The sequence below is a fragment of the Curcuma longa genome, chromosome 11, assembly GCF_044706935.1.
Source record: "Curcuma longa cultivar G26 ecotype Majalengka, Jawa Barat chromosome 11, ITB_CL_G26_1.1, whole genome shotgun sequence".
NCBI classification, from domain to species: Eukaryota; Viridiplantae; Streptophyta; class Magnoliopsida; order Zingiberales; family Zingiberaceae; genus Curcuma; species Curcuma longa.
In genome coordinates this window covers 4,326,222-4,341,580 of record NC_133871.1, presented here as the reverse complement: position 1 = coordinate 4,341,580, position 15,359 = coordinate 4,326,222, and the positions used below count along the sequence as shown (strand labels likewise).

Sequence of the window (15,359 nt, the reverse complement as noted above, 5' to 3'; positions counted from 1 at the left end):
AATTGATATTAGATATTTAATTTATATTAATTAATTTTATAATAATTAATTTAATTTTATAAAAAATTTTCATCAATAATTAAAATAAATTAGAAAACAACCGTCCAAACATTCATTTCTATAATAAATTATTTATTAGAGAAAAATTATTCTTATAATAGATTGTAGAGTTTCGAGTGTGTGTATATATATATATATATATATATAGTGAGTGAGTGAGTGTGTGTTTTATATTAATATTGATATTAACAATAACCACGCTTGCTCACACACGCACCGCTTCCCGATCCGCTCTGCGAGTTTTTCTTCGTCTTTCTTCTCTGTGCTCCGGTCGTCGCAGCTCCTCCCTTCACGAGATCTCGGTGAGCTCCATTTCCTTTATCTTCTTTTCGAATGCCCTTTTTCTCCTCCCTTTCACTCTGCTACCCATCTTGAGTTTGAATGGAGATCTCAGTGAAATCTTCACTGTTTCTTCAATCTTTTTGGCGGATTTCTGATTTCGTCCCGTTTCCGTTGTAATTTCTGATCTGTAGCTAAAATTTTATGTCTTCCAGAATTGCCTCTTCAGGTTATCAAAATTTATGGGGAAATCTAGAATTGGCAAAAGCCTATCTACGTCCGAATCGGCCGATCCGGATAGGAACCATGAAATCATTCATTTGAATATCGGAAAAAGTTACTCACTAAAAAAAATGTATATCTTATGTTTTGGCTAGACATATTTTTAAGAGCGAGTATAGAATTTATTAAATCTTCCCAACTTGCTGGGCATCATTCATTGAACTATTGAATGCGGTAAAAATAATGCGTATTTCTCACTAGAAATGTGTAGATTTTGTACAGAAAAACCTTTTTTTTATAGAATAAATAGAGTGGGCTTTTTCCTAATATCCTAAAGTTTGCCGACAAGTTTTAGTACGGTTGTTCCTTGATCAAACTTAACAAATTCCATAAAATCTTTATTGTCTTGATGGCTAATATTAATTTTTTTTACCATATTGGAATGAATGATGCCCACGAATTCTTAAGTTATAATAAATTGTATAACCATTCTTATAAAATGTCTAAACTTTTTCTAATATACTCGTAAACATTTTTTTGGCCAATATAAGCTTTTGGAGGTGGTCAATACAGCTAGAGCTACTAATTCTGCAACTATGTTAATAGTAGTGTGGGAGTTAAGGAATTGATGTGCGTGACATTACATAATATTTCTTGATTTTAACCTTGGCCACCTGGGTTAGGAAAACACATCCTTACTGTTGAACCAGTACTCTTGTAGTAAGGAATTATTTTACTGTGTGTATCTGTCATTGTGCAAAGTCATGTCCAACCTTTAGAATCAAAATTGTTTGAGCTTCTGTCATGAGTCCGTTTCCTTCTTTCCTTCCATTCTGCAAAACTGTAACTAAATAACTTATAATCCTCCAATTAACCCTTTTAGGTACCTATGATTTGTGTATTCTGCTGTTTCTGCTACTGGATTTTAATGCTCAGAACATTGTTTCAGTCTCATTGTGCTAAATGAATAAACTTGCTTAACAACAACTTTCTATACTACTTTTATGGCCTTATAAAGTATGTACCACTTATCTTTTATTGAAGCTGAAATGTGATATTTTGCCTCCAAATTGCTTGCAGAAGATGTTTTTTTCCATTGACGAAAGATTCTACCAAGTTCCTCAAACTTCAATCTTTAATTGCCCTGACAAGTGCATACATGACATTTATTGCTCATCCAAGGAAGAATCAGTTTCATCCATTGCTTTAGTCAAAACATATTGGCAGGAATGGAAAAACTCATCTTTGATACGTCGAGTGTATGTATTGTGCTTAGCTATGATATCTGCTGATGAATTTCTTTCATTATATCCTAATTAATGTGCTATTATGATACTGGTAATTCATACATAAACTATCATATATTTCACTTGGGTGGAAACAGTTGTTTTCATTTGTTTGGTTCATTAACTTACATAAGCAGTAAAGTAATATACATCTGTCAAACAAACTTGCATGTTCTGAGGATTACAGAAAAATTGGTTGGTAAGTTTTAATCAAGAAATACTATTTATGTTTTAGTTTTTCCTTTCCTTTTTTTTTTCACCTCTCCCTTCTTTCTACTTTTCTCCCTTCTTCTGCCCCCTTGAACTCTCTCTTTCATCTTTTTTCCCATACTAATGCATCCACCTAGTGAGCAGAAGGAAGAGGCTACAGAGGAGAGACAAAAAAAGAGGGAAATCAAACATAGTAATACAAATATATTTATGATTAAAATATGTTGACATTGTAGCTTCTCATCAACCACTTGTAAATTTACTAGATTGAAACCAAAAAAAAAAAAAAAAATGTATTCGACTATGATATATCAGTTTTACATGATTTATATAAACTAGTTTTTAGATTACTAATTGAGGATTATCTAGTTCAGTAATAGGAACTCACTAAAGTCATCATACCTGTTGCGTATATGATGTGAGTAACATTCTCTATCAGTTAATTGTCATGATTAACTTCTGGAGCAGTGCCATGAAGTATGGAACATAGAAGCATTTTGATTTTCTTACAAATTTTTTAACTATTATTTTTTAATTTATTGCACAACAGTTGAATATTAAAGGTTATATGTTCTGCATTTTTTTAGGCATGGATTTCCCTGTAATTTGTAGCTATCAGAGAACATTGTGTTTTCTCTTTATTGCCTTCTGAACTTTAGCAAACCCATGTCTGAGTTATACAAGGGGCACATAATCTCTTTGTTACATGAAAAACAAATAAATTTAGATGGCTATATTTGGAAAGGTCTGTATAATGAACATCAAATGGTTGAAAAAAATGCAGTGTAAATGTCAAACATGACAACTGCCCAGCAGCTTGTCATCATAACAACTATTTACCTGGCCTGGCATTAATATGAATCTTTTCTCAGATGGTACGGTCTTTGTACAGAATTAATTTCAATAAAATGCATAGAGCAATGATGATTAAAGATTATTAAGTACCTCTAAATTGTAACTTTGTAATTGTTAAACTATTTGGACTTTGGCCATATATCTATCTGTCTTATTGAAGAATTGATCACTTTATGTCCCTTACTATTCTTTATTATTCTAATTTTTCTGTATTGATTTTTTCAGATTATTATTGTCACTATTTGGTGCCAGAGTAGGAACTAGATTGACCTCATATTGTTTCAGAGTAGGAGGTAGATTGATATTAGAATGTTCGAAATGCTTATGCATGTATGCCAGGAAAATTTGTGCAGAAATGCAGTGGTAAGAGAATTGCTTTACCTATATGTGGAAGTTCCTATAAGCTTGATGTACCTGTTATCAGCATTGAACTTGAGAACAAACCAAGATATATGACACTTTAGAGGCTTCATTTTTCGGTTGACCTAAGATGGTGCTCTGGTGTCAATGAACTCATTGTCTTCTCCTTTCCTTTTGTATATAGCTTTTTATTCAGTGTGCAAAGAACCTTGCTGGGGTCTTCTCTTGATATTGGGTGGTTGCAGAGGACCGAACAATTACCCATAGTGGAGGATGGTACAACACGTTTCATGGAATTGCTTTATGATGTCAGGTATCTGACTTTTCCCATGAGAAAAATCAAAATAAGTTCAATCTCAAGTATCTCAGATACCTATGTTTTTATCTTGTTAGATGGTCTACTGTGTTAGCCATCTCTCTGTAATGAGACAGATCGGTGCAGAACTTCTGCTATTTTGCCCTCCTAACTGCCCTTATGTTATCATCACTAGCTATTTAATATTTTGCTTAATGGGCAGTGCTAATTACGTGCTTTGACTACTTTAAACTACCCTGAATCAGCAGGTGTCTCTCTTCTTTTTCTTTTTGGATCCATTGATATGAAAGATTCCTGTTTTTTTTCATATTGTTGTGAATGTGTAAATGATACCAGTTCACTTTTTCACCATGATGTCAAAAAAGTTCAAATATTTCCATGAAGTTTCTGTATGACCACCTTGACTGGACTTTAAATTATGAATTTAAGTCAAATGTTCCACGTTTTGGATTCATCCATCACAATTCAACTAAGGAAAACATCTGTTTTATAAAGCTATTCAACTGTTGCAAAATGAACTTTGTTCTACAAGGTAAATAAATTTTTAGTTTCAAATTTAAGACCTTTTGAGGCTGCATGTAGTTCTAGATTTCCTTTTAATCAATTTTCAATTGCATCTGTGCCTCATACATTCCTACATTCAAGATGATATGGAGGTAAGAGTAGAAATCAACTATGTTCTGTATAGACAATATGAGGTAGAGCTACTGCATAACACATGCAGTATGTTGATGAATATTAGGTTCATATTTTCTTTTGGTGGTATCTCATTCTTGTAGAGGCACACTTATAATTCTACGGGTTCTTTGCATTGTTTTGGTTGCTCATAACAATATAGTTATCTTCTATATGAATGTGTTGGTGTTTAGATGAGGATGATGATGATGCCATTTTCCATCTTCACATTTTCAGAAATGGTGTGCACTGCCTTCCTAACAATCTGGTTTATTTGTTGATTCCTGGTAAGGTTTAATTTTATTGCATTAAGTATCAAAACGCCAATGGTTGGTTATCTAAGACACATTAAATGGTTAATTGCAGGCCTTTTCAGTAACCATGGTTCGTTGTACTTTGTAAATATTAAACGATGTTTTTCCAAGATGGGTCTAACTTGTCATATTGCCAAGATCCATAGTGAGGTGACAATTACTGTCAGAATTTTAGCATGTATTTTCAAGTTAAATGGTATATTGACCGTAAGAAATTCAACATTAATGCTAATCATCTTTCTATAAGTGGCTCTCATCAAATATTGCTGTATAATATTTGCTTTCAAATCTATCCTTTAGTCTATGTTTTTCTACACTATTATAGTGATTGTTACAACATGTCCACTATGGCATTGTGCTATTTCTTGATTTGATGCCAACATTTTTTTTTCTCTGTTTGCAAAATATTTGTGAAGTCATTTGAAATTTGGATATTGGTAGAACTGAAATTTCTAAGAGGCTATAATCTATATTCTAGTAATTTAAATATTGGCAATACAGTAGATAATGATGAATTTCTTCAGGCTCTACTGAATATACCAATTCTTTTTGGATTATTCTTGTCCATTCCTATAGCTTAAAAGTTATAATCTACTTTAAATTGTTCAAGATTTCTTCTCTTCACTTCTACCTAGGATAGAAAAGAACATTAGTTTTTGTATCTGATCTTAATGTCTTGTTGCTACATCCTTGGCATTCATTACGGATCGAATCCTCAGGCCAGCTGCAGGGGGCTTGGGTGACTCTCAACCACTGGTTTGAGTGTATTGGTAAATTTACTGTCAACTATTTGTTTTTTTGATTGCTTGACTCCCTAACTCTGTATGAAGTCACAATGTCGTAACTAAAACTTGTTTGTTTTGTGGAATGGATTCCTCGATTGAGCTGTTTTCCCTGAAATAAATAGAAAAAAAGTTAGCATTCTGAATGTTCTCTCTATGGAATTTTACTGTTATTGCTTGTAAAATCTGAAAATGAATTGGTAAGAGCTTATTATCTGGAAAATAAACTAATCCATTATCCGATCCTACTTTTCATATCGACAAGCTCCTCACAGGAAATTAAGTGGATGACAGGTTAACTTACTATGTTTTTAGGCTTCCGTGGAGAAAAATTCATGGGAGCTCAAGCAATACATTGAGGAACTGTACTGGGGATCGGGAAAGCGCGTGATGCTTCTCGGGCATAGCAAAGGTGGTGTTGATGCAGCAGCAGCACTTTCGATCTATTGGTCCGACCTCAGTGACAAGGTTGCTGGATTAGCACTTATTCAGAGCCCTTATGGTGGTTGTCCCATTGCTTCTGATATCCTGCGAGAAGGGCAAGTCGCCGGCAAGGAGGCCCGACGGATCATGGAATTTATCATATGCAAAATAATCAAGGTAACTACCATTGCATTTCCATGAATATGGTTTTTTTTTTTTTAATTTCAACCATTCTTGTCGACAGGGGGATATTAGATCTTTAGAGGATCTTACTTACGAAAAGAGAAAGGATTTCATCTCAAAGCACACACTTCCTTTGGGACAAATCCCACTAATTTCATTCCACACGGAAGCCAGCATTGCTCCTGGAGTCCTTGCCACAATGTCTCACATCGCCCATGCTGAGCTCCCATGGCTTCTTCCCCTCCCTCGTTTCTTATCGTGGTTCGAATCTGAAAATTTTGGCGGGAAAGTTCCTGTCGTCCTCCCTGCATCTGCTGCGATGGCGATTTCTGCATTGCACATGAAGTTACGATACGGAGAGCCAAGCGATGGACTGGTGGCGAGGTGCGATGCTGAGGTTCCTGGCTCAGTGGCTGTCAGACTAGAGAAGAAGATCGACCATTCGTGGATGGTTTACTCATCCCTCAACAAGAACCAGCTCGAGCCCGATTCCAGTGAGATGTGTGAAGCTCTACTAACCATGCTTGTAGAGATTGGAAGGACAAAGAAGATGCAGGGAGATCAAGTGGAGGACTCCATCTAAACAGATCAGTTTAATTTCAGACGATAAGTTTTTGCGAGCAGTTCTAATAATGAGACAATATTCTAGTTAAATTGTTCGACTGAGCAATTCTGTTTTTGACCGATCAAGGTTAAATTTGTTCCTATAATTAAATTTGTTGAATTCCAAGGGCTTGAGGGCTTTATTACAAATATTATAAAAAAAATGACATTACAATGGACTCAATCCCTGAAGGTGGCCGGTCCGGTTCCACGAAAGTTTACTTGATTAAATTCAATCCCTGGGGGTGAATCCCTGGAGGTGGTCACCCGGTCCCACGGAAGTTTCCTTGATTAGATTCAATCCCTGGGAGTGAATCCCTGGAGGCCACGGAAGTTTCCTTGATTAGATTCAATCCCTGGTGGTGAATCCCTGGAGGTGGTCCTTGATTAGATTCAATCTCTGGGGGTGAATCCCTGGAGATGGTCGGCTGAAAGAAAGTTTCCTTGATTAAATTCAATCCCTAGGAGTGAATCCCTGGAGGTGGTCGGTCCAGTTCCACGGAAGTTTCCTTGATTGTTTCTTGAGTCACAACCCAGATGTTCTACTGTTGCATCATTGCTCCGGGGACTTTATTACAAATATTATAAATTATATAAAAACTACTTATAAAAACTAGATCCGATAATGTCTATCAAAATAATTATAAATAATCACGGCCAGCGGATGACCGGTCGCCGGCGATCAGCGCGTGGGTGAGCCGCAGGCGGGGGGAAGCCACGAGCTTCACCGCCTTGGGCGTCGTCAGCCCGAAGACGTCTCCCATGTCGATCTCGCCGGGTTTCATCCCAGCGGGCAGCGTCCAGTCGAAGCAGTGCACCAGCTGCGCCACCGCCAGCTCAACCCCCAGCAGCCCCAGTTGCATCCCGGGACACGACCGCCGGCCCGACCCGAACGGCAGGAACTCGAAGAAGCCTCCCTTGAAGTCCATTCCCGCCGCCTCGCCGCCCGGCGCGAACCGCGCCGGGCGGAACTCAGACGCGCCCTTCCACAGCGCCTCGCTGCGCCCGATGGCCCAGACGTTGACCAGAACCCGTGAATCCGCGGAGAGGAAATACCCAGACACCTCCGCGTCCGCCACCGTCTGGTGCTGAAGAAGCGGGATCGGAGGGTGGAGGCGGAGAGTCTCCTTGGTGACGCACTTGAGGAAGGGCAGCTTCTCGAGGTCGCTCTCGCGGACCGGCCGGTCTAGGCCGACCACGCCGGCGAGCTCTTCCTGCAGGCGTCGCATGTCGTCGGGGCTGTTAATCAGCTCCGCCATCGCCCACTCGATCGCCGACGCCACCGTCTCCGTTCCCCCAAACATCACGTCCTGCCATGTCACGCCGTAATTGAATTAATCAAGTCATTAATATTTAATAGTGATCGATAATTAAGTTTCCAGAGGACAAACCATGATTAGGGCCTTAATGTGAGCCCTCGTCAACTTGAAGTTCCCCAGCATCAGTTCATCCTTCTGCGCTGCTCCTCTGTTCCCATCGCCGGCGCCGGCGGCCTCGTCCAGGAACACCAGCATCTCGTCGACCATGTCTCCGTCAGCCGCATCCGGCGCCTTCGGGTTGGCCATGTGCTCGTCGATGATCGTGTCGATGAACTTATCCAGCGCTTCCCTGGCGACCTATACATGATCATAACATTCCAGATTAAAATTTTTGATGATGAGATTGAACTTCACAACTGATTGTTTGATGACCTTGAGACGCTTGTTGAAGCCCTGCGGATCGAACCAGCTGAACCAGGGGAAGAAGTCGGCGACGTTGAACTCGCCGAAGAGCTTGGAGAACTCCGCTATGATGGCGATGAACTCGTCCTGGTGCCTAGCATCGCTGCTCTGCTGCGTCCCGAACGCCGCCCGGTACGTGATTCTCATCGTGAGTTTGAAACTGAGCTCGCCGATGTTGACGGCGGCGCCGGCCGCGGCTTTCTCTGCCACGGCCTGAACGGCCGCAGCCACCTCCTCCCTCACCTAGAAAAACCCAATGCATTTAATAAAGAAAATATAACTACAAGGGTCGAAATTAAAATTTCTATGATAATTGGACTAAATTAGTAATCGAGTTCACCGGAGTCCATGACTCGGCGCGCTTCTTGCTGAAGAGCTTGACGACGCAGAGCTTTCTCATCTGGCGCCAGAACGGTCCGTAGTTTGCGAAGGCCATGTCGGCGCGGTCGTAGCTCAGGTACGCGATGGCGATCGTCGCCGGCCGGTTGGCGAACACAGCGTCCTGCGCCTGCAGCACTTGCCGCGCCATCGCCGGCGTCGACACCACGAACACCCGCCGGGCCCCCAGGCGCAGGTGGATAAGCCCCACGCCGGCCGCGTAGCGCTCGCTCAGCTTCGCCAGGCCGCGGTGCGTCAGCTGGTCCATGATCAGCATGTTGCCGATCACCGGCAGCGGCGGAGGCCCCGGCGGAAAGGGCAGTTTGTTCCGCCGGCGCAGTCTCGCCGCCGCGACGAATAACAGCACCGCCAAGGCCGGCAGAAGAAAATTGGCCAGCAAATCCATGAACAACAACGCCATGGCCGGTGAAATCTCTTCGCAAGTAATACCAGTAGGAAGATTAACAGTAGTATGAAAATTTAAAGGAGAAGATCTATGAAATTTGTGGTTCTTAATAAGGAAAAAACAAGAACGTTTATTATTATTTTTGGTTAAAAATAATTTACTTCCATTCATGAATTAGAGAAAATATTATTATACTTTTCGATTTAATTGTTTAAAAGATTTCTCTATATACTTTTGTTAATTGATCTCCTTTCAAGGATTCATCTTTATGGAAATAGTTGCATATATATGGAACCTGATGGTAAATATGGAAATGACACAAATATAATAGAGATTTTATTTATGAGAAAAATATTGCACATTTATGCTTGCAAAATTGACGTTACATTTATAGCATGTATTTTTAGTCTTGTTTATGATTTTACAATCTTAATGATTGCCACATTTAATACAATCTTCTTTACAGCTCTTCCTCGTTTAATGACGATTTTGTTTTATAATGTTATGTTTGTTACAGTGTAATTCTTCTAGAACAAATATCATGGAACGGCAGCAAAGGTGAAATGAGTTTTTTTTTAAAAAAAATTTCTTTCTTACGTACTGAATAGTTGATTCTGGCAAATGGACAGGATATGTAATCATGTTATTTTGTTTATTATCATGTTGATTGGAATGATAAAACATTAGCTAGAATAAAACCAAGAACAATTCATGCTACTATTTGATTGCTCTGGATACCACGGTACTAAACACATTGTTCCCGTTCTAGATCAACCCTAGATGAGTCATCGGCTGATGGTGATAAAGTGATGTAAGATTTATAGACGGTGAAACTCTTGTAAGGCTGCAAGAAGAAGGAAGAGGATAAGAATGGAGGCCGAGGATGCTCTGGCTCAGTCGCTTCGACGCTCAAGTCAGACAATAACTCGGAGATGGAGAAGAAAGTGTTGGATCGGGTTGGATCGACTAGAGGAGGGTGAATAAACGGTTTAAGCAAGGTCGCAGAATAGACACTCTTTTTCTTAAAAAAAAAACTTGGTTGTAACTCGGTCGTTGCTTCCAAGGCAATTGACGCTCAAACAAAACTCCTTTAGGGGGAGAAGCCTTTACAGTTGTAGCACAGAGACTTAGAGAGAATGACAAAAGTAATTGATAATCTAAGTTCTAAATCTCTAAATCTTATTTATAGCCCAAGAGAATAGATCTGGATTTTTTATCGTAAATGAAGTTTCTCTTGGTCGTTGATCCGTTGATGCAATCCCAACAGCTGATCGGAGATAATCTTAAATCTCGAGCATTGATTAAATAAAGATAAATTTTATCTTTAATAAAAGATAAAGAGAATTATCCTTAATAAACATTAAGTATGTATCTTTTATATGATAAAAGATAAATCTTATTATTTTTTTCAACAGCCATGTACAAAAAGTCCAAGTCTAAGTCTTCTTCTCTGATCAAAGTCAACGGGCAAAGTCAACGGATTGACTTTTGTTGGCTTTTTGTAGAATCTTCGGTTGGGTGATTTCTGGCCAACCGGAGTTAGGTTCACCCGAACCCGACTCTGGCCTTTTGGCCCTCGAGCTTGCTTTTTCCCGGCTTCTCGTGATTGATCAGAGGCGGAGCTACTGGTGGGCCAACCTGGGCCATGGCCCAGTCTTACTCGATAAAAAAAAAAAAAAAAACTCGATCCACCGCCTCCTCTCCCACAATCGCGACACCGCCTCCTCCTCTCCCACAATCGCGACACCGCCTCTCCCACAATCGCGACACCGCCTCGGCGCCTCCTCCTCCTCCCACGGCCGTGACCCGCGATCGTCTTCTCCTCTGGTCCTCCCGCAATCGCGAGCGCTCAGCGCCGCCTCCACCTCCGCTCCCACAACCGCAATCGCGACCGCTCAGCGCCGCCTCCAGTGACCGATCCTCCCGCAATCGCGAGCTCTCAGCGCCACCTGCCTCCAACCGCGAGCGCTCAGCAGTAGCAAACGCCGCCTGCCTTCGCCCGATTCCGCCTGCTAGGTTTTTCGTCGATCTCTCCTTTTATTTTCCCCATTTTCTCCTTCCGGCAGCAGTATTGCAGTAATTTTATTTTCTCCATTTTCTCCTTCCGGCAGATTAAAAACATCTTAAGTTCGAACAAAACAGAGTCATTTCTCTTTCTCTTAGTTTTAGACTAAGAAACTTGGTTGTATTTTAGCCTGATTCTTTAATCTTTATCCTATCGTAGTGAAATTGAATGCTTGAATCCTGCTTCTTTATCTGCTAATAGCTTTCAGTTTCCTGCTTCTTTATATGCAGCTTATTGAATTTAAGCTTTCAGTAAAAAATGAGTGCTTCTTTATCTTATAATTGTGTTAAGAAAGCTACCCTTAGCTTATTGAATTGAAGCTTTGAGTTAAATTTTGATCTCATCTGACCCCTGCCCTTCAGTTGAGACTGATTTAAGCAGTAATTTTCTTTTAGTATTTTCCCCATTTTCTCCTTTCGACAGCAGTGTCCATTTTAAAATTTTAATTTATGATTAAAGGTGGATGATGATGTTTAATTTGTGTATTTTAAGTTGTTTGTGTTTTATATTTCTTGCTTCTTTTTTTTTTCAAAATTAGATGATGGGGAAGAATAAAACTTTGCATTCATTTTTCAAAAGAAAAAGAGATGAGATGGATTCAGAAGAACAAACAGATGCTTCTTTTCCTCAAGTGCACGAGTCTGATAAAGTTTCTCCCATTATTTCACTATCAAATATTAATACTGAGAATCCAGAAAAACAAGAAGAAGTATCCAACAGAGGTGAAGTGATATTTAGAGGAATTGAATTTCTAGAAAGGGATCCTGGACTAAGACCACAAATTTGGGAATATCCAATAAATCAAAGGGATGAAGTTCGCAGGGCTTACTTGAAATTAGGTCCTATGCAACCACAATTGGATGAGTATAAACCATCTGGTCCACCAGGACATAAACGCAGATTTCAATATTCATGGTTTAAGCAATATCCATCTTGGTTGGAATATTCTGTGAGCAAAGATTGTGCCTATTGCTTTGTTTGCTTTCTTTTTAGTAGCAATTTGAATAAGAGATCTGGATTTGATGTCTTCACTGTACAAGGTTATTCTGATTGGAAAAGAGTGCGTAATGGAAAGAAATGTGCATTTCTAACTCATGTTGGCTCTACTCCTTGTTCTGATCATAACAATGCTTTGAGATCTTGTCAGGATTTGTTGAACCAATCTAGGCATGTGGAAAACATCATCAATGTGCACACCAATGAAGAAAGAGAAAAGAATCGTTTAAGGTTAAAAGTTTCAGTTGCTGCTGTCAGATGGCTTACTTTTCAAGGTTGTGCTTTTCGAGGTCATAATGAGTCAATTCAGTCAAGGAATCGGGGGAATTTTTTGCAATTAGTGAAACTTTTGGCTGAATTCAATCCTAATGTTGAAAAGGTTGTCATGGAAAATGCTCCAGGTAATTCTAAATACACTTCGCCTGATATTCAAAAAGAAATTTTGAGTATTTATGCTGTTGCAGTACGTAAGCATATCCGAGATGAAATTGGAGACTCTAAGTTCTCTATCATTGTTGATGAAACTTGTGATGTTGCAAAAAGAGAGCAAATGGCTTTAGTGCTTAGATTTGTTGATGGAGATGGAGTTTTGCAGGAAAGGTTTTTTGATGTGATACACGTCAAAAACACTAAAGCTATGACGTTGAAGGATGAATTATGTTCTGTTCTACGCAATCATTCTTTAGATATTAAAAATCTTCGAGGTCAAGGATATGATGGGAGCAGTAATATGAAGGGAGAATTGAATGGATTGCAAGCTCTTTTTCTCAGAGAATGTCCTTATGCTTATTATGTGCATTGTTATGCTCACCGTTTACAGCTTGCTCTAGTTGCTGCTTCAAATGATGTGGTTCCAGTGTGTCAGTTTTTTCAGAAACTTTTGTTCATTGTGAACACCGTGGACTCATCTGCAAAACGTCATGATGAACTCCGAGACTCTCAAGTAATTGAGTTAGCTCACTTATTAGATATTGGTGAACTTGAAACAGGTCAAGGAGCAAATCAGGTTGGTTCACTTCAACGACCAGGTGACACTAGGTGGGGTTCTCACCTAAAGTCTATTTCTAGCCTTATGAATATGTTTAATGCAGTAAGTTCTGTTCTTCAAAATATTGCTGCTGATGGATCATCTGGTTCAATTCGTGCTGATGGAGATACTGCTTTTGGTTATCTTGTGTCTTTTGAGTTTGTGTTTATTTTGTGCTTGATGAAGGAAGTATTGGGAATTACAGATATGCTTTGTCAAACATTACAAACGAAGACACAGGATATAGTAAATGCTATTCGTACAGTAGCATCTACAAAGCAACTTCTCCAAAATATGAGGGAAGATGGATGGAATTGTTTTTTCATGAAAGTTAAAGAGTTCTGTGAAAAGCATGACATTGATGTTCCAGATATGGAACAAACTTATATTCTACGTGGTGGACGTGCACGTCGGCAACCTGATCATTTTACCAATGAACGATTCTTTCGAATTGAAGTTTTCTTGGTTACAATAGATACTCAGTTACAGGAATTGAATTACAAGTTCAATGAGAAAGTAATGGATCTTTTATCTATTATGGCTACTTTAGTTCCGAGAAATGAGTTTAGATCCTTTAATGCTGGAGAGATATGCAAAATGGTGGAAAAATACTATCCAGAGGATTTCAGCCTACAAGATAGGTATGTATTAGAGAATCAGTTGAATCATTTTGTTTTGGATATTTCTCAAGATGCTGAGTTGAGAAAGATTGGGACAATTACAGAGTTGTGTCGATGTTTAATTGAAACTAGTAGACATACTGCTTATAACTTGGTTGACAGATTGCTTCGTCTACTTGTTACTCTTCCAGTTTCCACAGCTAGTGCTGAGCGAGCATTTTCTGCTTTGAAGATTATTAAGACAAGATTACGCAGTAAGATGGAAGATGAGTTTCTTAGCAATAGTTTGCTTGTATACATAGAAGGTGGAATTGCAGAGAAATATGATTATGATGATATAATTCAAGACTTCAAGAATTTGAAGACACGAAGAGCTGATCTTTAGCATTTCTTAGATAATTATTTACTTTTTATTATAATTTAAATGTATTTATTATTTTTATCAATTTGTTAAAAAAATTTTGGCCCACCCTTCAGAAGAATCCTGGCTCCGCCCCTGCCCATCATCCATGCCTGGCATGGTCTTAGACCACGTCCTGTCACATTATGCAATATTAATGAGGTAGATGAGCTACTTTTAAAAATTATACCATTGCATGTGTCCTTTTAGTAGCAGTCTGACAAGTTGAATGGACACTGAGTAGGCTGCCGAGTCAGTGGAGCTTGGGCTATAAAGAAAGCTCGGGCCGAGGTTGTTCGAGAGGAGACTCAGGGTCGAGAGGTGGTCCGAGAGGAGACTCAGAGTCGAGATGTGGTCTGAGATGAGACTCGGGACCGAGACGTGGTCCGAGACAAGACTCAAGACCTAGATGTAGTCCGAGATGAGACTCGAGGTCAAGACGTGATCCGAGACGAGACTCGGGGTCAAGACGCGGTCCGAGACGGGATTCGATCGGCCGGCTTGAACTTAGAGCTTAGAGTTGGATGTTGAATCAAAATTGACCTTTCAGAGGGGTCGAGTGTTGAGTCAAGTCAATTGAGGGACTAGTCTATGAGATAAACTAGTCGGCTATAGGGGCTGGTCTTTAACTTGATGTATCATCACCAATTAAATCGGATTTTGACTTTCTTATCCCACGATCGATATACCAACCCATAACACACACCATTACACAATTGCTGTTTTCATCTCTAGTTTTATGTCGTGTCTACTTGAGAAGAAGGAGACCATACAAAGGGAAGAGAGAAGAAAGAATCAGTTCCCTTTATGACTTTAAAATGTAAAGTAAAAGAAAGGAACAAGTTGGAGTTTCTTTCCCCAATTTTAATTTCTTCCAGAAATGGGCACAAGAGGAGAGGAAAATAGGAAAAATTTTGAGAAAAAACGATTATTATATCTTACTAGAGGATCTAATCGATTCCAGAAAAATGCATTTTCTAAAATTTAGTATTTAATTTATTTATTTTTATGTTCATGTTATTTGAATTATTATACCTTATTTTTATTTGGTGGGTCAGTTTTACACCGCCCCGCATGTGCATTTGGTGTACAGGAAGCAATCCAAATGGCCAGATCCATCTAAATCTAGTAATCTAATGAGTTACTAGATTCGCATCTAGATTGTGTTAACTTCAGGT

The 15,359-nt window shown here is 39.3% G+C and overlaps 3 protein-coding genes across 3 annotated transcripts; 2 read left to right on the top strand and 1 right to left on the bottom strand.

Moving 5' to 3' along the window:
• The first annotated feature begins 285 nt into the window (after positions 1 to 285).
• LOC141840838 (uncharacterized) lies at positions 286 to 6,701 on the top strand. Its single transcript, XM_074728916.1, has 8 exons — positions 286 to 362; positions 1,642 to 1,820; positions 3,138 to 3,275; positions 3,457 to 3,585; positions 4,501 to 4,550; positions 4,630 to 4,727; positions 5,675 to 5,959; positions 6,027 to 6,701. Exons 2-8 carry the CDS (start codon positions 1,645 to 1,647, stop codon positions 6,546 to 6,548), a joined length of 1,398 nt encoding a protein of 465 aa, XP_074585017.1. The 5' UTR covers positions 286 to 362; positions 1,642 to 1,644; the 3' UTR covers positions 6,549 to 6,701.
• A 508-nt stretch (positions 6,702 to 7,209) lies between these two features.
• LOC141836985 (cytochrome P450 84A1-like) lies at positions 7,210 to 11,168 on the bottom strand. The gene is made up of 5 exons (XM_074724474.1): positions 11,137 to 11,168; positions 8,630 to 9,059; positions 8,260 to 8,532; positions 7,960 to 8,184; positions 7,210 to 7,878 (listed from the first exon to the last, which is right to left on the bottom strand). The coding sequence occupies exons 1-5, from the start codon at positions 11,166 to 11,168 to the stop codon at positions 7,210 to 7,212; spliced, it is 1,629 nt and encodes a 542-aa protein (XP_074580575.1).
• Positions 11,169 to 11,730: 562 nt separating this feature from the next.
• On the top strand, positions 11,731 to 14,166 carry LOC141836984 (uncharacterized). Its single transcript, XM_074724473.1, has one exon. The coding sequence runs from the start codon at positions 11,731 to 11,733 to the stop codon at positions 14,164 to 14,166; it is 2,436 nt and encodes an 811-aa protein (XP_074580574.1).
• The last annotated feature ends 1,193 nt before the right edge of the window (positions 14,167 to 15,359 follow it).